At 48.3% G+C, this 20,643-nt stretch overlaps 1 protein-coding gene and 1 pseudogene across 4 annotated transcripts in view; both read right to left on the bottom strand.

The window, feature by feature from the left end:
* LOC148397475 (protein unc-13 homolog B-like) overlaps window positions 1-20,643 on the bottom strand; it is a 45,496-nt gene that overhangs the window by 3,203 nt on the left and 21,650 nt on the right. The window contains exons 9-39 of one of the 3 annotated variants that reach the window (XM_088375026.1): window positions 19,281-19,481; window positions 18,578-18,665; window positions 10,068-10,111; window positions 9,902-9,977; window positions 8,806-8,880; window positions 8,470-8,689; window positions 8,167-8,394; window positions 7,365-7,506; window positions 7,118-7,287; window positions 6,888-7,003; window positions 6,643-6,806; window positions 6,322-6,475; window positions 5,765-5,833; window positions 5,517-5,606; window positions 5,228-5,368; window positions 4,821-5,077; window positions 4,534-4,619; window positions 3,309-3,356; window positions 2,598-2,724; window positions 2,428-2,524; window positions 2,132-2,275; window positions 1,924-2,001; window positions 1,767-1,844; window positions 1,604-1,624; window positions 1,216-1,251; window positions 1,071-1,106; window positions 944-973; window positions 776-802; window positions 532-558; window positions 205-293; window positions 7-144 (exon numbers count right to left, since the gene is read on the bottom strand). In XM_088375026.1, the coding sequence (XP_088231152.1) occupies window positions 7-144; window positions 205-293; window positions 532-558; window positions 776-802; window positions 944-973; window positions 1,071-1,106; window positions 1,216-1,251; window positions 1,604-1,624; window positions 1,767-1,844; window positions 1,924-2,001; window positions 2,132-2,275; window positions 2,428-2,524; window positions 2,598-2,724; window positions 3,309-3,356; window positions 4,534-4,619; window positions 4,821-5,077; window positions 5,228-5,368; window positions 5,517-5,606; window positions 5,765-5,833; window positions 6,322-6,475; window positions 6,643-6,806; window positions 6,888-7,003; window positions 7,118-7,287; window positions 7,365-7,506; window positions 8,167-8,394; window positions 8,470-8,689; window positions 8,806-8,880; window positions 9,902-9,977; window positions 10,068-10,111; window positions 18,578-18,665; window positions 19,281-19,481 (3,297 nt within the window). The remainder of the gene's footprint in view (window positions 1-6; window positions 145-204; window positions 294-531; window positions 559-775; window positions 803-943; window positions 974-1,070; window positions 1,107-1,215; window positions 1,252-1,603; window positions 1,625-1,766; window positions 1,845-1,923; window positions 2,002-2,131; window positions 2,276-2,427; window positions 2,525-2,597; window positions 2,725-3,308; window positions 3,357-4,533; window positions 4,620-4,820; window positions 5,078-5,227; window positions 5,369-5,516; window positions 5,607-5,764; window positions 5,834-6,321; window positions 6,476-6,642; window positions 6,807-6,887; window positions 7,004-7,117; window positions 7,288-7,364; window positions 7,507-8,166; window positions 8,395-8,469; window positions 8,690-8,805; window positions 8,881-9,901; window positions 9,978-10,067; window positions 10,112-18,577; window positions 18,666-19,280; window positions 19,482-20,643) is intronic. The other 2 variants (XM_088375023.1, XM_088375025.1) reach the window with 2 other exon arrangements.
* Window positions 10,123-18,562, bottom strand: LOC148397477 (uncharacterized; annotated as a pseudogene). Its single transcript, XR_015858458.1, has 2 exons — window positions 11,635-18,562; window positions 10,123-11,061 (listed from the first exon to the last, which is right to left on the bottom strand). The product of XR_015858458.1 is annotated as an uncharacterized LOC148397477 (transcript).

Genomic DNA, 20,643 nt, shown 5'->3' with positions numbered 1-20,643 from the left:
GCATACTTGGCGTCCAGGAAGTCCATGAGCGGCCTCAACATGGCGTCGGCGTCACCCTCGGCCGTGTCGGGGTTCGGGGGGCCCCTCATCTGGGACAGCAGCTCCGACACCTGCCGCATGCACGCGCTGATGCGCGCCTGTAAACTGATGGAAGACAAAACGTTGCCTGGTACAATCGCTTCGATCTGTGGTTGCGCGTGTTACCTCGTGGCAAAGACGCTGCTGAAGTTGTCAAGTACCCCGTTGAGGTGCAGTTGCAGCTCGTTCAGGATGTCAGCAGCCTCCGTGTCCAACTACAGCACACGCACGCATCCACACACACGGGTTTGAATTTGAAGGCCAAAAATGAGCCTGCTGCGAGGGTCGAGGTGGTGACAGCTTCGGAAACGCTGGGACCTCCAATGTGGGTAAGGATGTCCGCCCACCCTCGCACCACCTTTTGTCTACTCTTCAATCGGCTTTGGAGACCCGTCAAAGCACAAAGGAGCAAGACGAGGAAACCAAAGTGACACGCAAACAAAAACAACCAACCTGCTTCTCTTCGTCTTTCTTCTCAGCCTGAAACAACACAACGCGCAAACGTCACAAACCGCAACATGCACAGATGCACGGCGGCACACATACACAATAGACATTGACACACACACACACGCAAACAAACAAACTCTTACATATATTCAAATACATTCCAATAGACACATGGGTGCACTAGTCTAGATATCATGTTGATGTACAGACGGCACACACACGCACGCACACACACACACAGTTGGACCTTGTCCTCCTTGTCCTCCTTGTCCATCTGAGCGAGAGCGAGTAGGTGAACAGAGATTGGGCAAAAAGTGACAAACGGGATGTGGATTCACTTCTACTTCCCGTTTTGCCCTGATTATCCCTAAATGGTAACCGCGTTCAAGCTAAAAAAACGTCAGCCGCCACTTACCTCCGAGCCTTCCGAGTCCGAGCAGCCCGACTGAGTCGAAAATGAAATCATAATTACCACAAAGAAGCAATGATAAAAGCACAAAAGAATAGACGGAAAAGTGTTTAGCATAGCATAGCATACCCACCCCGTCATTATCAGCGCCTTCAATGTCATTGTTGGCCTGCACGGGGCAACAACCAAGACAGAACAACCAAAACAAATATAAATGACGCCTTCTACCAAGGAGGCAGGGTCATGTGATCACGTCACCAGGCCACATATGTACCAACCTCATCATTAAACTCCTCCTCTTCCTCTTGCTCCAACTTTTGTGAAGAAGGATCAATATTTAACATGTCAGTTCATGAAATGGCGGGATCACTAATGGAAAGGTAGATTACTGGTGAGCTTGGGGAAGGGGACTGGGACATTCACGACAGGGGCAAGTTCGGAAAAAGGGCGTTCTGGCAGATTCCAACGAATGGAATTGCTGGTGGATAAGGGAAAGGGCGATTGCTGGTACAGGGGGTGTTGCTAATAGGTTAAGGAAAGGAAAGTTTGAATTTGGGAATGTGGTATTTGCGTTGACAATCATCGTAACGATACATTTTTGGCTCAAGAAACGATGACCGTGAGGCCGTAGGGAGCAAAAGGGGGATCTCGAAAGAAGCGACCTACCCTCTCTTCCTCAACTGTGAACTGCCAAGAAAACCAAACACTGAAAAGTCAGCCCACAGGTCTTCAAAGCAGATTGAAAAGCATCAAAAGGTGGTCAACTTTCTAAAAGGCAAGATTACTGCGCAAGATGGAGCAAAAAAGGACGAGAAGCTGCTCTGCCAACCTGCTTTGCTCCCATGGACTCGAACATCCGCTCCAGAAGGACTCGCATCTGCTGGATGTTGTTCATCAGCACGCAGGGCTGCACGGCAAACACAAGACAAGGTGAGGGACGCCCGCTCGACTCGCTCGACTTCCGACGGCCGCGTTTGGGTACTGACGATCTTTTCCTTGGTGCAGTAGGATGGAAAGTTTTTGGCCAGCAGGGCGCAGTACTGCAGCAGGACACAGCTGATGGTCTGTAAAGACAAAGAGCAAACGGGGCCAATAAAAACACCTTTAGCCACAAAAATCAACACTGGCAATGATCATTTTTGCTAGAAACACGCTACGATGATGAAAATCTTTTCGTCTAACTTTCATCATCACCTTGGCGAATCGTCTGTTGTAGTGAGCCAGCACGCTGGGGTCGGGGCACTCCAGCTTGCGGATGATCCCAAAGCTTTGGTTGAGCTGCGTGAAAATGTCCACCACCGAGCAGGAGAACAACACGTGCTCCGACGTCGACTGGAACTGGGGAGGATCCAAAAGAAGCAACGGGAAGGAGAAGATAACAGAAAATTCATTCATTGCTGGTATGCTTTGGACAGGAGATTGCTGGTGGCAGGTCTCGCTGGTAAGTTTAGGAAAAAAAGTGGCATGCGTGCATGTGTGTGTTGACTTACTCCTTCCCTCTTGTCCCTCTCCAGTGCTCCATGCATAAAGTCCATGGAAACGTCCTCATTCTCAGCCAGCCAAGCCAGAACGAAAGGCAGGAACCACCTGGAGACCACAATAAGCCGTCAGATGCGGACACGCATGTGACTGATCCACACAGGCGAGACGGATGTCTTACGAAGGGTACTCGGGAATGGCGTCGGCATAGGCGGGAAGATCTGACACGTACTCGTTGTAGAGCCACTTGACCTTGAAGTGAAGGTTCATGTAGTCTGAAAGCTTGCACAGACGATGATGATTGTGTTCTGGGGAACACAAAGTCAGGTCAGCATCCAAATTTTACCAGCAGTCGAACTTACGAAACTTCAGTGAACCAACCCACCTTTCCTAAATTCACTTACAACCACGGCTTCCGTAACTTTCGAGCAATGACCTTTTCCAAATTTACCAGCAACCTCACGTTTTGCTAACTTACCATCGACATCCATTTCCTGAATTCACCAGCAACTTCCCTTTCCAAAATTCCTCTTTTCTTAAACTGCTGGTAGCCCCTCCTTTCCAGTTTACCAGCAATTCCAGCATTCAAAATCTACCTTTACTTACCGCCAATCAACGCTTTCCAGAGTGAAGCGGCAATTCCTTCATTTTTACCAGCAACCCCTCTTTCCGAAACTACCAGCAATCCCCTCTTTCCTTAACTTACCAACAACCTTCTATTTGAAAACTTAGCAGCAAATCCCCTTTCCAAAATCTACTACCAACGTCCTTCCCACACGATCAGCAATCAACCGATTCTTTTCCTTTTGATCGTTTAGCTACGATGGTAATCATCTTCTGATCGAGCAACAATGATTTAAAATCTTGCATATATCTGCATCTGTGGTCTTACCATCCTGGAAGTATACTCTGCGGATGCGGAAGGTGCTGGGAGCTGCAGCTGCCATGGTGACAGAATGGCAAAAAACAAAATAACAATGACAAAAACAGTGACAGCAGAGAAGAAAAGAAGGATGTTGTTGGTGACTTGATGATAAACTTGATGGAGGAAAGCGGTGAGGCAGTAGCAGCAGCAAAAAAAATGTAAAAAATTACGATAATATATCTAAACGCAACCTCAAACACACCAACACAAATTGAACACCAAGACTAGCCTGCATTATGAACTGCCATGCAAGCGTACAAGGGAAAAGCTAACCACTGCTAAACAGGTAGGCTAGCAATTTGGGAAGATTTCGTGGACTCAAGTGCTTGAACTGGAACCCTAACTATTGCTATGCTAACAATCGGAGTCTGACATAATTGGGATAGATCAGGAATTTACACCACGCCCTTTAATCAGGCACAAATAGAAATGATAAACATGATAACAATTGTATGCTAACATGCTAAGAAATGGCAATATTGTATATGTCATATTACATGACTGCTTTTTATCGGGTACAATCACAAATGAAAACTGGTCAAAGAAAAACACACCACCAGGCAGTATGCTAACATACATGCGGACTGAAGAAAGTACCAAGCCGGATGTATCAGAATTTGGCGTCACAACATTTGCCGGATATTATTTCAAACGAGGGTTGGTCAAAAGCTTACATGCTAACAGCTGGAATGCTAAGCTTTGCAAAGCTCAAGGGAAATAAATAGATTTTAAAACACACCCTTCAGGTGGGTACACTTTTTAATAAGAATATTCACCTTTGTGACCTCTTAAGAATTGACCTAACGCTAACAAGCTAATCATTGACACGCTTAGAAGAGATGAGGGTTCTAGGGTTGAATATGAACTGTGGTTACCTTCTTGACAGTAAAAACAAGCGGTTCCAAAAAAATCTCCACAACTCCACAAAAAACAACACAAAAAATCCAAGACCACAAAGTGTTTTCTAGCCTACACTAGGAATATGTCCTAGACAATCACTTGACGGCTAACACGCTAACAATGCTAACAAGCAACGCTCACCGACGTTCCTGCGATAGCGACTGCCATTAGCCAAAACTGGAGAAACACCAAAGATCATCAAAGAAAAGATCGGACGCAGCAAAGTCAAATACCACCAACAACGAGACGGATTTAGGAATGGACAAACACACATGCTAGCACAAAATCGTACCCTCCAGAGCGTACTTGACATCCTGCGTGAACAGTGTCCACATCACCTCAGCGCTGACTTTCCCCACGTTCAGTTCCTGAGGAAACCTACAGGGAGCCCACAGAGGTTACATGTTTTATAGCGGGTCCTCAAACTTTAGCACGCACACACACAAAGCAAAAAGCCAGATTTGTATTTTTTGTCTTTCCACTGCTGCAAAGCTTCACCATGTTCTGCCTGACAAAAGTGCAAGATGATGTGAAACCTCTGCGGCAGGTGAATTTTCAAAACAATAGAAGAAGACTGACTGATTGATGATGGGCGTGTAAGAATTCTTGTCCTCCTCGATGATGGACACAATAAGCGTGATGAGTTTGGGCCAGAAGTCCAGATTCTGAATGCTCGGGCCTTGCTCCTCTGGCGCCTGGCTCTCTTCTTTTTTCTCCTCCTCCTCTTCTTCTTCTTCTTCTTCTTCTTCTTCCCCCTCCTCCTCCTCTTCTTCCTCCTTCTCCTGACCCTCTACTTTTTCCCTCTTCTTCTTCTTCTTCTTCTTTTCTGGCTCAGGCTGCAAGGAAAAAACAAAGCGTCGACTGTGAGTAAATAATCCTAAACAAAGACAAGTGAATGTGTTTTTATGAAGGCCTGCCGTTTGGATTGTTTTGTGCTGCGTCTGCGCGCAAAATAAACAGTTTGCGAGGGTAAGGCGTTTACTGACGGTGGGAGCGGCGGTCTGGAACTGGCGGTTGAAGAGCTCCAAGCAGTTGTTGAAGATGTACTCGTAGGTGGAGTTGAGGCAGGCCTTGACACAATCGCGGACCACCGACGATGCCCTGGGGGGGCTCGGCAGCTCCAGGACCTGGACCGCGTGGACAAGAACACGCCATGACGGTATTGCATTGATAATCCCGACAATCCATCACATGAACAAAAAAAAAAAAATTAAAACGGGGGGCCTGTTAGTATGGCAATATAAGAAAGCGCAATGCGTGAAATTGAGTTTGGACCTTCATCCTGAAGAAGGTGATGCTGGTGAGGAGGTCCACCGTGGACTTGAGATCCTGGAGGCGGGGCTTGCAGCTTGCCGGAAAATTGTTCTGAGGACATACATGCGTATCATCAAATTGAGGACAAAACTAGGATATTTGTATTTTTACTGTATTACATATTTTGAAAGATTGAAACACCTTCCCAAAAGTCATTTGGCTCGCATAATGTACGTGGCATCTATTTTTTCCAAGGTTCGCACACTCACTCGGTACATGGAGAGGTCAATCCTCAGGGAATTGTGGAGCTGATCCAAAAGCTTGACAAAACGATCCCGCTGTTAGAGAGACAAAATACCAAAATGGTTGTCCCAAGCACAATTTCACACCTCCAAATGTCTGGATTATGAGTTCTCAAGCTTTACTTTTGATCGGGTGGCCAAAGACAGGTCGGTTGCTTAGCAACAAGGATTTATGTCAGGATAAAACAATTGCAACCGCGACATCATCTGGCACCTTGGGGCCAACATGAAGTTCAATTTTAGTGGCGCTGTCCCCCTTTAAAAAAGTGCCATCAACTTGCTTCAAGGCCAAGTCAGCATCAGGACTCCCCGCCAGCTCCTGCCGCCATCTTTGAAGGTGGACTTGCTAATAGGCTCGACAGGATGGCGCAATTTCACTATTTTTACTGGTTAAACTTCAGACAACTTGGTCGCGCCCAGTGTGAGTGTGCAAGTAATTGGACCACAAACAGCCGGCGGGGTTCCCAGATCACGGCGGGAGCGCTCCGTCATTCCACCTTAACTGCGACTTTTATGCCACTCACTCCGAAATTGGAGGCGGCAAAGCTGGCGGGTGCGGAGGCGTTGGCGGTGGTGGCGCTAGGGTGCGCGTAGAAGGCGTTGATGTTGGCCAGCAGCGTGCTCATCACGGCCGGCACGCCCGACACCATGTACTTGGTCGACAAGCACGAGAAGTGGCTGAGCACACACACACGCACACAGGAATATCAAATACAAATTGAAAAAAAATCGGAATATATCCTAGGTGAGCACTGTGAGCTACTACTTATTGTACGTTCAAAGTTTATTCCAACCACATACGCCTTTTACCTCAACCTCATGTAAAAGATTGACGGTAGCCTTACGTCATGGCCTGGTAGATGGGCTCGACGCCGTATCTCATGGCAAACTCATCCACCAAGTCCTGCTGCAATTCATCAAAGTAAACCTTCCAGGCGTCGTCTCCCTGCGCCACCGGGAACTTGACCGTGCCGGTGCCCTCCACGTCCGTCACCAAGTGGAAAATGTTCTGCCGGACAAAAGCGCAAGATGATGAAGTGGGAGCCTCTCCCGCCTAGCACCCTACCCAGATGGGGAGCAAAGGCCTCACCTCGTGGAGACAGGTGTACTGCACGTGGTACGGCGCCACCTTTTCCTCGCCTTCAATCTCCACGCTGATCTGGAGGCGAATGGCACCCGACACCGCCGACTTGTCGGTTCGCTTTTCTGGAAAAAAACAAAAATAAAAGGCACAACTGACTCTCAAGCTAACGGCTAAAGCGCTCAGTGCTCGTCCGAGCCGGCAGCGAGGGACGTGGAGACAACCAAAAACATCCGTACCCAGGTTGTACCAGACGTCCATTTCGCCGCTGAGCGTTCGGACTTCGATGATGCTCTGGCCCAGAAAGTCGTCCGACTCCCTCTTCAGCCGCTGCTTCACCCGCGACTTGATGTCGTCGTCCTCGTCCCACACCCGTACCTTCACGCGGTCCGACGAGTTGTGGCACTGGCTGAAAAAGACGGCGCAGAGCTCGAAAAAGATTGGAAACAAACATCGCTGATAAAGAATGGATAAGTGCAAACTCACAAGGTGAATTTCTCCTCCCAGACCGGGTTCAAGTTGCCGTAGATGGTCTTGGTCCTCTTCTTGGTCTTGCCCACTTGGATGGTGACGTACGGGTCACTGGATCCGGTCCGGTCCTTGGCCTGGAGCCCCTGCGCACTCACAACTAACGCACCAGAGGAAGTGCAGAAGCATTTCAACTGCATGGCTGCCTTAATTGGTAATTCGTCAATTATTTTCAAAGACGTTGAATGCGCCTGCTTCCTGAGCAACCTTGTGCTCCTATTTCAGCGTCTTTGATGGAAAAACTCAGATTGACATCTCCGCCTTTGACGGACAACGCAGACAAGGTGTGATGGTTGTCACGGCAACAACCACTGCCACTGCATACCAGGTTGCCGTGGTAACAGTGGCACCCTGGATGCGCGGGAGGCGGCGGCAAGCCAAAGTGGTTTGGGTTAGCGCTGAGGCCGGTGCGCAGATGGCGTATCGGCGCTCACAAACTACTGCGGCGTTTTGCCGAGATGCCCTGTCCGCACCGCTTTTTACAGATTCCAGCTCATCTGCAGTGAAGTTGGAGGACCGTGGTGGGTTTATTTCTTCTCGCACGTCCACCTTTTTGCCATCAATACAGCTGACGACGAGGCGTTCTAAAGAGGCCAGGCCGGCAGGGTATCTGAAGGCCAGCTGGGTTTACATACCACAGCTAAAACTAGCACTTTGGCCGAAGGCACTCGAGTTTTTTCACACTATAGGGGGGGGGGTCGACTCCTGCCAGATATCCCGAAGTGTCATCGGGCTCAGGAGAGCAAAAAGGAGACCGTACCGTTGATGGTGATCTTGGCTGACCACTTGGAGGTCCCGTCCAGGATATTTTGCTTGATGGTCTTCATGTGCTGGTTGTGAAGCGTCCTGGAAATATCGAACACTCGGCGAATCTCCTCAAAGATCTCCGGCTTGTTCCTCTCGCGAATTTTCATCCGATCCTTCATGGCCATGATGATGTGTTGAGTCCGGTCCTCCGCTCCAGTCTTGGAGCTCTTCTCGGCGGCTCCTGAGGAAGACGGTGGCAAAGCGTTGACGAGAAGGCTCGGTTTGAATTTCGGCCGCAGAAGCTCTTTCTACTCACGCTGCAGGCAGTCGGCGTTGAGCAGCTCCTGGCACTTCTCGTGAACTTTGACGCCACACTCGGCGCAACGCATGCCCTGCCGGGCGATGCCCCACAGCAGCCCCTCGCACTCATAGCAGTAGGTGGGCGCGGTGGCGGTCCACACCTCAAAGTGGTGCGGAGTGGTGCAGGAGATGGGGTAGATGAGAGCCTGAAGTGTCTTCTTGTACACGTGGCCCTTCTGTTGGGAAGCAGCAAACAGTCACCTGTGACTCCATGATCACAAGGCTCCTTTGCATTCACTGTGGCAACCTCTTGCGGCACGACATCGTCACACGAATCGATAACGTGACCCACCAGCTCTTTGTCTTTGAGGGAGCTCCTCATGGCCAACGTGTGGGACAGACCGGCCTTCCTGGACTGCAGCATGGTCTGAAAAGATGAAGCCAATGAGCTTTTCGAATCCTCACACAACACAAATACGGTGTCGCGTGATGACAATCAGCTGATATTTTAATTGATCAGCCTACGATTACCCCTCGGCTTCCACACGTGCAACTTTTGGAATCATTGTTGCGTCTTGTCTTCATCTGGGTGCTTGCTAAGGTATTTTTCCAAACTGCGCCCCCTCCTTCACAGGAGGCTTGTCCCAAAATTGTCCAAATCTTGTCTACAGCAGTTACGGCGTAGATTGAAAATAAGTAAATAAGTAAGTATGTAAAAAAATGAATAAATAAATAGGCGCCACGGTGGAGCACTGGTTAGCAAGTCCGCATTTCGGTTCAGATGGTGCGGGTTCGATGACACCTCCGGCCCTCCCTGTGTGGATGTTCTCCCCGTGCCTTCGTGGGGTTTCTCCGGGCACTCCAAGCCCTTCCTTGTATGGCTTCATATGACTTTGTTTTGTTTGTGAGCGAAAGTGTGGGCGTCCCCACGCTGAATATTTCGAAGGACGCACAAAGTGTGCGAGCTCATCCCACATCATTCAAAACATAACAATTACTAGGAATGTGCTTTACTCACCATAGCCTGGAAGCCAGAAGAGAAGGAGGAGGAGGAAGAGGAGGAAGAAAATCAAAGGTTACAGATGAGCAAGCAGCTTCAAAAAACGGGCTTTTGTGTTTTCTATTCATATTTTTCCAAAAGATCTTTCTAGTTGCTTCCACCTTTTGTCTTTATGGATAGATATGTTTTTGTTTATGTTAGCTACTTACGATTAGTATTGCCACACTGTTGTGGACAAAATATCACGTTTTAATTTCATTGGTTAATTTAATTCACATGTATTCAATGGATTGTTAAGATTCGATTATGAATTTCCACTCGCAACAGAATTACGGGAAATGCGGCCTTGGTAATTTTGTAATTATTTATGAATCCGCATATATTTACGTTGGAAGCTAATGGCGTTTTTAAGGCCATTCAGAACAAAAAGTTCATGACTGGAACTCACCACTTCACCAACGAGAGCAACGGGCCTTCGCTTTGGGAGGTCCGGCATGCTGTCAATGCCAAACGGTGCGTTTTCCCTACGCCAATACACACAAACACACAGATGGAAATCCAAACGGCTTTCGTGCTGGATGTTGTCGGCCTGATTCTACGAGACATTCACTGACCTCGGCCCGGTCCACGGCCGCCCGCACAGGTCGCCATCTTGGCTCTGAAACACAAACATCAAACGTCAAAGATTCCAAAGCAGATGGGATGCAGGGATCGCTTTCAGGGCTCGACGGACACCACAAGGAGCATGCACATGGAGGGAAGCCAGTCGGGATCGAGGCAATGTGGTGGACCTTCAGTATGACGTTCTCGTATTAGCATCACCCCGATAGTTAGTAACAAGGACAAGTACAATGTTTCTTTATCTTTATGGCGGTTCCTCAAAATTTCTTGCACCCGCCACTCACAATGAGAAAACCATAACTGCAGTTTTGTGTCAATGGACAAAGTCCATCGAAACCTGGCTGCTTCAAACCAAAATTGACGGTTGCTCATGACAGGCAAACGTCGCTAATTTTGTTGTTGCTAATTGAAACTGTCAGCCAAAATAGAGAATCTCCGGAAGCGCCTAAAAGAAACCAAGTCGGCAGACTTCCTGCGTTTTCGTGGGCATTGCTTCTTGCGACTTTTTTGTGTGCATCTGTCCACCGCAAAAATGTCTACTAAATTTCAGGTAAAACCTACTGCCAGATTTCCAGAGTTCCTGAACCATTGAAAATGTCCCAAATTTTTGCTCCCTACTAAAATGTAGTGAAATTGGTTTCAATGACTGAATCGTCCCAAAATTCCAGGGGTGTAAACAAAACAAATTTCATTTGGATGAATTCAGATGGTGGAGGGAGGGTTGGAGGGAGGGATGAACGATGCAGAAGAAAATCAAAACAATTTCAAGAGGGCCTTCACACCACATGCTCAGGTCCTACAAAACACACGAAAGCCAATGTTATTTTGTCATCACTGTGGCAATACGACGCAACATTTTCAATGCAACCAAAGAAACATTCCATCAAGTTACACACGAACAAGGTCTTGGGGGGGATGTAATGTTAGTAATGTCGGGAGGCAGAGTAACCACACAGTCAGAAACCTGATCTCCATCACGACTTCCACCTGCAAGACAGCACAAGACATACAGCCGAGCGTCAACTCATGCTTAGGCTTCGGCGCGAGCAGCCGACTGAGCTCATCAATGTTCTAATGTGACCATGCGGCTATTAAAAAACAAAAAGATCTCTCCTTCTTCTCCAAGGAGATATTCGCTTCTAATTCAGCAAATGGCCGACAGGGCTGAAGTGCTGGCAACTGACGGATGGATGGATGGATGGATGGATGGATGGATGGATGGATGGATGGATGGATGGATGGATGGATGGATGGATGGATGGATGGATGGATGGATGGATAGATGGATGGATGACGCTCACGGGGACGACGAAAATCTTGGCTTTAGCGCAGATGACCAGACAGACGACGTCATAATGATACTAGCCCCAAAGGTGCTTTGAAACTTAAAAAGTACAGAACTTGAGAAGTTTTGAGCTGGGGTCGGTCACATTTGACTTTGGGCGACAGGTGGCCGACGCCCACGTATGAAAAATGGTCCTTTCCCTCCTGAAAACATTTGGAACTCCGTTTTGGTGGAGACATGCGATGAAGATAGAATAATATTTGGTTCAGGACTACCTGCTTCAAAGCCCTCCCGAGAAGAGGTGGACACACTGGCCAGGGTGCGCCTCATCTCCCGCTTCTCTCGTAGGATCTGCTGGAAACTCCTGACACATTTTAGCGTGCGTTCGTCCATCTGGTTTATTTCCAGGTTCTGCTCCTCAGCTTGGACGGCTGACTTAACTTCCACATTTTCTCCTTGTTCCTCTGCTTCTGCAATTGACAAAGATTCCGTGGTGGTGCCTTGAGATAACTGGCTCTTGACATTCCGGTCCAGTGGCCATTCTTCAGGAACATCTGCATGGTACATTGGTACACTGTTGGACATTGACGCAGGATAGGCAACAAGTTCCAAACTCGGGTAATGCTGGCTGGTGCCGACAAAACCTTCTTCTTGGGCTTCTTCAAAGGGAATGGTTTGGCTCACGAGGTCCCAACTAAAAGATTTTGGAGGCATGTCAGAAAGCGTGGATGCGTTAAAGTCTGTTACATCTTCTTGGTCTGGGGGGACCTCAAGTTTGCAAAGCGCATCATGCAAAGCAGAACTAAAGTCGGACACGGCTCGACTTATACGCCTGACGTTATAGCCCCTTTGGGGATCTTTTTGACCGAGTTGAAGGAGTCTCTCGTCAGTCTCTGGTACAAAGCGTTTGTCTTGTGACGTCCATGTCCCTGCTGTTGAGTCTTCATACGGAAAAAAAGTTCCATCATAACTACCAACCTGACTGATTGATTGGACAGAGTCAAACCCGTTGGCATATCCATAATGTCCGTCAAAGGAATGGTAAGCAGAACTTTTAGGGTAGGAATATTCTGCATTGTAATTTCTGAGGCTTGTCTCAAATCCTGGCTGGGATTTAGACCTCCGCGTTTGCCAGTCCTCCCGACGAGACGATGTCCTCACAGGCGACTGGGAGTAATGTTGCCTCGATCCACCCAAGCGATGATCTGAAGAAATTCTGGTGGCATAGTGATCCCAAACAACCGCTCTGTCATATGGAGCCTCTGATTTATGATCTCGCAGGTAGGAATGTTCCCTGTCCCAAAGACGGTCAGCGGCAGCTTCGTGCGGAAGTGTGGCAGTCGCCCAGTGATCCTTTGCCTGCTCAGCAGTTCTCTCCACATCTGATTCGGACTTGGAACTTGGAGAAGACAAGGAAGTTGTGCTCAGGCAGTCTTGGCCAAAGCTCAGCTTCTCGGCTTGCGCACCTTCTGGGATGTCCGAGCTGAGGTCCGAAGTATCCTCAAGGTCCTCGGGGTCCAGATGACTGGTTGATTCTGCCATGGGAGATACCGAGTAGTTCTTTGCCCTCGGTTGTCGCAATTCCCCTTTGCGAACATTGGGGAATCGGTTGGACCTTGTCGCTGCGCTCCCTAAACTTCCGTGCGCGCTAGCCGGCCTTCTGCGAGTGGAGGGCCCATCCGTGCGCACCTCCCCTGACCAGGTACTGGCTTGTGCGCCAAGGCCTGGCTTCCGGCTCCCACTGGAGCGAATGCCCTCAATTTCCAACAATACCGCATCCACGCAGGACGACACTTCCTCCACGGAGCCCTTCACTGAGGTGAGGTAATCCCTGAGGTCAGAGATCTCCTCCTGGATCTTGTTGATGCCCCGCAGCTCTTTAAGAATGTGATCAATGATGGCACTGGAATCCGCCTCGCCCAGACGCCCTTCCTCCTCCTCTGGCTCCGGTGGTCCTGGGAAGGGTGCGGTGAAGTCGTAATCCAAAGTGTCACCGGCAGAGTAAGGTCTCTTGGGTCGAGCACGGGGGGAAGCAATCGAGAGGCCGTTGCGGTCCTGCCGGGCAGAACCAGAGAGTGGAACGGTGGTGGGCGGCAGCTCCGGGGACAACGGGAGCAAACCCTCAAAGGAGATCCGCTTCCGATTGGCGGGGGACTTTCCACTTTTGCGCTGCGGAGTGCAGGGTATACGTAAACACCCTTCGAGAGTCAGTGGACCCGGCGGACCTGCGTGTCCTTTACCGTTTGACATGACGACCGATGAGCAGGCTTCATCCCTGGATGCTGTTTTTGGACAGAGCTCGTGATCCTTTGCACATTTTTCCTGTTTCACTTCCTCCTCATAATAATGCTGGGGATCGGGCACGTGGTGGTCCACGGACCCTTGCAGCAGCCGGTGGATTTTCCCCCGAATGGTCAGGGCTACCTTGGGGTTGGGGGCCCGCTTCTTGGTCTTGGTGCCCCCCTTAGGGGCTCCATGTGCCCCACCGGAGCGGTTCCTGGAGAACATGTTCCTTACGCTGTTCCCGTCAAAAGGCGGCTGCCATTTTCTGTTATTTATACCTGCAGGAGGTATGTTTGTGAGTCGGACAAGTCAGCATACTGTAACTGGAATTTAAAAGACAAAAACCATTGGGATATTTAGTGAAAATTCTCATATTCATATGATCTTCAGTAAAGTTTTTTTTCCACCAAAACGAACAAGAAGGATTGAGACATTTGAGGAACGGTGGATCCGATGAAGCTCAAGATTTTCTAGATTATTCCTGGCAAGACCAAGGAGAAATTGTAAACTGGCCGCTCACCTTCATCTAAACGTCCAGCATGTACCATAAATGGATTGTACTTCATTTCATTACAATTGCTGAAAGGTTCTGAATGTCGCAATGACACCCGAAGGAGGTAATGTTGGGAATATTTCACGTCTTTTTACGCTACTGTTGACTTACGGCCCTCGCACGACGCTCTTATTTCTATTCACTGATTGGACGTCAGCATCCTGGAAGTCCTTTGCAGTCAAAAGAAAGGGCAAATGTAAATCACACCAGTTGCTGTTGATCACACGCCAAATGCCCCCTTCAAGAAAGAAGCGAAAGCCTACAGCCTGAAAAGAAACAAAAGGATCCTTTTTAGGATAACATCACGCTAATTTCCTCCAACACCAAAAGGGTGGGACGCGCTTTTCGTGTCAAAGCATTTTGACTGCCACCGAAGGCGTTTGGTCTCTTTGGGAACGCCTTGTAACTTGGGCACGGTGACACATTCGGCCACTTCACCTTAGTTTGCCTCTCCAATAAATCGATTCAACCAGTGAAGCTTCACAATGTTAGGACTGGGTTCTTTTTTTGTCTTTTTTGGCGATTGTAACACCAAAATGAAACTGAGAAAGAGCCTGTGATGGCACCACAAGGCTTTACAGAGAAACAATTAAGAAACATGCCCTGAGGGACGCCCAATTGACGGATAACTCTGGCTGACTTGAAATATACTTCCTGTTTTCAGACTTCTTTTTCGAAATGTACAGTCAATCAAAATAGTGTGCCACCATCTAGTGGTTGATAGTGGTAGTACACCCAACACAAACCTCAGTGTGAATAAACACCAAAAGGAAGGAACTGCAAAATAGTGGAGGTGGGATCATTCTCGGCTAATCAATTAAATTTGCAAATTCTACATTACATTGCAACTTGTCATCAAGTAAAATTGTTCAGATCAGTTGGAATCGTTTTTGCATCAATTTGCATGCAGAGATCGAGTTGTGGATTCAAGTTGAATTTGTCGGTTTCAGTGACAAACCACGACCAAAACAAACGGCCACGTTTTGACATTTGGGTGCATGAGCCGCTTGTTAGGCGGTCAGGCTCTCGTAATTTTTCTCTTTCTTAATGTACACATATTGTTGCTGGAGGGGGTAAGGGGGACGAACACGAATGGTAAGTGTCACTCCAATCTGCCTCGTCCCGAGATTTCCTATTTCCGAAGACGTTATCGATCGTCGCTAAACGACGGCCGCGCTCTTGTGACCGTTTCACGCAGAGAAGATCAATGGCGGTGCTTTGAGACCGCCACCATCAATCAGACTTTTTCTATCGGAAGCAATAAAGAAAGCAGAGTCTACGAAACAAAGCAGACAAAAACATCCTCTGCTCACCTTCGTTGGAGACGAAAGCAGCCGACTCAAATTTGAATTTCATGGTCAAATTCAGACAAGTGTCAACAAGGATAAAAAAAGAAACGTGGGCGGGCACACAAGACAAGCTTGACGGAACAAGATGGAACTTTTTATTGTCAAATTCTATGACAGTTCCACAAGAAAGGCAAACGATGAGTGGTGAAGCTCCTCAGTGTGGAGCGACCCCATTGATCAAATATAAAAAAGGGAAAATTATGGAAAGTTGCAGATCAAGAGGTGCAACCATCAACTTTGGGAGAACCATGGTGTGATTGGATTGCAACAACTTTGTGATGCACAAAGAGAGAAAAAAGGGACACACGCACACTTATGGGACTGAGTCATGTCTGCCACCTTCATTAGCCTGGTTGTCCCGTGCAAGCTAATTGATTTAGCATTGCCATCACACACACACGAATGCACAAACACACACACAGGCACGCACACACGCACGCTTACACACAGTCAAGGCGTGTCCGCATTCTGGAAAGTGTAATCCAATCAGGTTTCTCTTCCCTCGCTGTGCCTCAAGTGAATGCCAAGATGTTAGCTTGCTGGTGCTAAAAGCTTTAGCTTCCTCTCAACACACACTTGAGCACACTAGTAGGAGAACTACATGTTACATATAGGCAAAACTGCTCGACAACCGTGTGCTACTAGTTCTACTAGTTCTACAAGAAAGTAGTACGCAGTGGACCCTGCTTTTGAGAGGTCCACCTTCTGGGTTTGTTCAGCGATTGGAACAGACAAGAATAAAGTTCCAAGCACCAAGATGATCAGGAACTTTAATCCCAATATGGAAATTGGGGAGGTCCAATGTGTCTGTTTTAGTTCCAAGATAATTTAGATCTTGCTAGGGGGAGTACTTTCAAGAGCTCCTTGAACCTTTGGGGCAGGGTCTGGACAGGAATATTTTTAAGAATTCTGAACTCTGACCCTGCTTGTGGGTAGTACTTCCAAGCAGTCCAGTAACTTTTCGCTCGTCTCATATCTGATGGCAACCGTTTCAGATCCAGGAATTAGCAACAACAAAAATTAAGCTTACAGGATCTTTAGATGACAGTTGGATTCTATGAACAAAGCCCTGATTTATGAGTGATTTTCAAATTGGCAAAAATCGGTCAAATTTTCCCCAATTTTTGCTGACTTCTCTTTAACGCTAAAATAAGACGATTCATTCCACCTCCAAAGAAAAATGATCTTCTTATTCTTATTACTATCAAGACTTTCTCGCCTGACGAACTGACTACTGGGAATCGAACCGCCGGCCCGTCCGATGTGAGCCGTGTCCACCGGCATACTAAGGAGGTCTCACTTGGCTGCTAAGTGACAGATTTGCAGGAGGGTGAAAGTGCGCTGCGATTGGTTAAAAATAGAAAGCGCTTGTCACTTGAGGGAGGATGGAGGTACACTGGGTCGGCTCTCGAAGGGATGTCAAACTTGTGCTCATTCCTCAAATGTCTCCTCGCCATGAAGAATGAATGGTCGCCAAGCACTTACCAGGCGCACGACCAACGGCGCCAGCCAGAGTCGCCGGGCAAAATCCTCCAAAGTCGGCATGGTTTTGCTGGGCTGTCAATCAAATCCATTTCAAGCTGTTGCTATGTCCAATCAGGATCCTCTTCATCGTCTTCCTTCTTATCACTGATGGAGCCGCTCAGTGGTTGCACTACTCTCCTGGCTCTCTCCCTCCTTCCTCCTCTCTCACTTCATTTCTCCCTCCCTCTCACTTTCCTTCCCTCCCCCTTTCCTCTGCTGCATCCACCTTCTATCTCTTTGCCTCACTCTTTCCCATTTTCTTACTTTCTCCCTCTGGTTCCTTCTTTCCTCCCTGCTCCCAACTTCCTCCTCCGCAGCCTCACCTCTTCTTCTTCCCTCCCCCTGCTTCCCAACCTGACGCTCTCTCCCCTTCTGCCTCTCTCTCTCCCGCTCTCTCTCACCCACCTCCTCACGTTTTCGCACTTTTTTTTGTCATATCAACACATGTATCCTTTTGATTTTCACATATGCTTTTCACGCATCTGAGCCTCCTCGACACCTCCGCTATCCTGAGGACGTCTTGAAATAATACACAAAATCTGCCGGACTGGGCAGGGTTTCTGGGTGTGCCACGCCTACCGCCCTAAGACCGCCCGTGACCTTCATGAGGAGGAACAGTTCGGAAGATTGATGGATGAATCAGTGATGATGAATAATCCACGTAGACCGCATGTCTGTGCGTGATGAAGACAATTAATCCGTCCGTCCATCCATCCAGTAAAAAAGAAACAAAAAAAACAAGAGCACTCAGCCGTGCGTTGCGGACATCTGCCAAGAGCGGAGGAAAAAGTGAAGGGGGACGGGGGGGGAGTCTTGGCTCCCCACCAAAATGTAATGGCTTCTGCCTTGAATCCCACCATGCCTCCCCCCTCCAAGTTATTCCAGAAATGAGTTGAGTCATTTTTGTGCCATCCTAATCATTCAAAATAAAACATTCCTTGGCAGAAGTAAGAACAAGGAGATGCTTTCATGAACTCTTCATACCCTCGATGGTTATTGAACTGCCGTCTTGACGGAAGTAAAGTCCTTTCATGAAATGTGACACACCAACACACGACTAAACGAGAGTATAAAAGTTTCAATGCAGCCCGTGCGGCTCAAAGAAATAGACCGCAGCAAGGCAGCAGAAATGTCACACGGTTGCCATGCTGATACTGATCACAGAGACAAAAGGGGAAAAACAAGTCTTTTTGATCCTCCTGGGGGGGAATAAAAACCAATCTGGATGTTAATATCACAACAAATGATGAAACGCGACAAGAAAATCACATGCAGGGAGAGCACGACAATCGACGGTAACCGACAACATTGGCAACCAACCACTGACTGAGCACAAGATTGAAGCCCGCGACCGTTCTCACACCGGCGGCGTTAGATGATCGGCGGACTCGCAATCGGCATTAAAAGCTGAGGCCAAGCGTGAGCAAACGGGGAGCGCCAGGAGAGCCGCAGCAAAGTCGGGATGAAAGGGGAGGTGGGGGAGATAAAGGCCGGCGTGAGCTGTCCTACCAGGAGGAGCTTGGCCCTGACTTTGTAGTATGCTTTGAGCCAGCGGATCTTGGAAGGAGAACACAGAGGAGGCTGGTCCGACTGCACGCTGACCAGGAGAAAAACAAAACTTGGTCAGCGACATACTCGGGCGTATCCAAAATTGTACGACTTTGACGATATCGGGACGGATGCGATATATCGGAAGAAAATCAGCAACCGCACTTTGTGTTGGCGTATCAATAGCGTACCGCCAGAGGTAACAATACAATCAAAATCAGGATATTTAATAGGCTGTCGTCAATATGATGGAAGAAAATCGGTTATGATACACGGCGGCGGCTTTTCAAATATCGACAGTTTGGATTCGAAACGGATGGAGGCATGGTATTGTTCGCTTGGCTCGCGTCTCACCGTACAGTAATAACATCCGGAATTGAAAGACTTAGGGATGGACCGTGATGTATGAAAATTGATTTTCTTCCAGTCCATCCAGTGTCATCAAAATATCACAATGGTACCGCTCTGAGCACAACAACAATCAAATTGCAGACGGACGATGATGCGTCCTCGATTATTTTCCTTCCCGATATCGCAGATTGTATCATTCTAAGCGATCTCACGATGATATTGTACCATTCATTGTGGAGTAACAGTAAGAACATAATAACGGCGGTACAGTATCGTAAACTTTCGTTTGCTAGCGCTAGTGCAGCCGACATACCTGATGTGAGTCCTGGTCTCGTTGTCAGGGCTGTCCCAGATGGCTTTGGATGGCAGGGTGGCGGTGTGCCGCAACTCGTCTGTGTCCGCCTCGTCCTGGAGAGGCGGGTGGAGGTGTCCCTCCTGGGGTTGGCCCGACTCGGCTTCGGAGCTGACCTGGGAGCTGCTCGGACTGAGGTTGCCCGACGAGTCCAAGCGACTGCTGTGAGTCAAGCAGTTGGAGAGTGAGCATCATGTTGCCTACTGCCATGTTCAATAAAAGACTATATATTGGTATTTATGATGAAAAGAAATCGCAGGGAGGACCAAACACAGGGAAGTAGGCTTGAAGGAACTTCTATTGGCAGTTGGAACCAAAAGTGTTTTTGACTTGAATTTTGGGCATAGCTTCTTGAGCTGTTTTACCCGGCTACTAAATTTCAGGTTGTTAAGTTCCACTGGTGTCCGAGGTTGAATTGTCAACACGTGCTCGAGGCAGACTTGTTCACAATATTTGAACGTTGGGAGCGAAGCCTTAGAGGTGAAACCCGGCAGACGTCTGGGAGGCGGCTCCGTGATGCCGACGGCTAACGAAGTAAGTGGCGGTGATTTACTTGGTCCTGGCCTCGCTCCAAACAGCCTCTCCCTCCCCTCCTTTTATTGCCGTCCGCACCGCCACGCAGTCGTCAATCCATCCCGCCCACATTGATTCATATAAGAAATTGGCTGCGATTGCGAGCATCGTTCAAGGAGGGCGAATTACACACACCTCCCAAATAAAAAGATCCTCTGCCTCTTCGTCACTGTCAAGAAAGCTGTAACGCTGTTACGTAGGCGCTCGCTGCTGTAGCGGGACACGCACTGCTGAGTCGTTCCCTGGCAGACGTTCTCATCTGCACTTTTCATTTGCAACGGCTTTGACTAGCCAGCCCTGTTGCCAGACATACTTGTTAGCCTCAAAATTGTGTTTACAAAACACAAAGCTTTGTTAGTTCATAAATTGTACAACGCGATATTGGCCGTTTTGTGGCATTTGGAGAGATTGCCTCTGATGGGTCTTTATGGAAGGTCCGATTTCCGCGTCTGTTACTATTTGCTGCGTTTGTCTGTCTGTTAAAGTCGCTGCTCTTGGATGATTTTTAATGGCCACACTTTTTCTTTGCATGATGTTGGCATAAACTTTATGCTGTGTCCGCTCAGTGGGCTAGTGGTAGAGTGTCCGCCCTGAGACTGGAAGGTTGTGGGTTCAAACCCTGGCCGGGTCATACCAAAGACTATAAAGAATGGGACCCATTGCCTCCCTGCTTGGCACTCAGCATTAAGGGTTGGAATTGGGGGGGTTAGATCACCAAATGATTCCCGGGCGTGGCACCGCTGTTGCTCAC

The sequence above is a fragment of the Syngnathus floridae genome, chromosome 5, assembly GCF_059516105.1.
Source record: "Syngnathus floridae isolate MCC-2025c chromosome 5, RoL_Sflo_1.0, whole genome shotgun sequence".
In the NCBI taxonomy this organism is placed as follows: domain Eukaryota; kingdom Metazoa; phylum Chordata; class Actinopteri; order Syngnathiformes; family Syngnathidae; genus Syngnathus; species Syngnathus floridae.
This window is presented reverse-complemented; position numbering and strand designations above follow the sequence as displayed.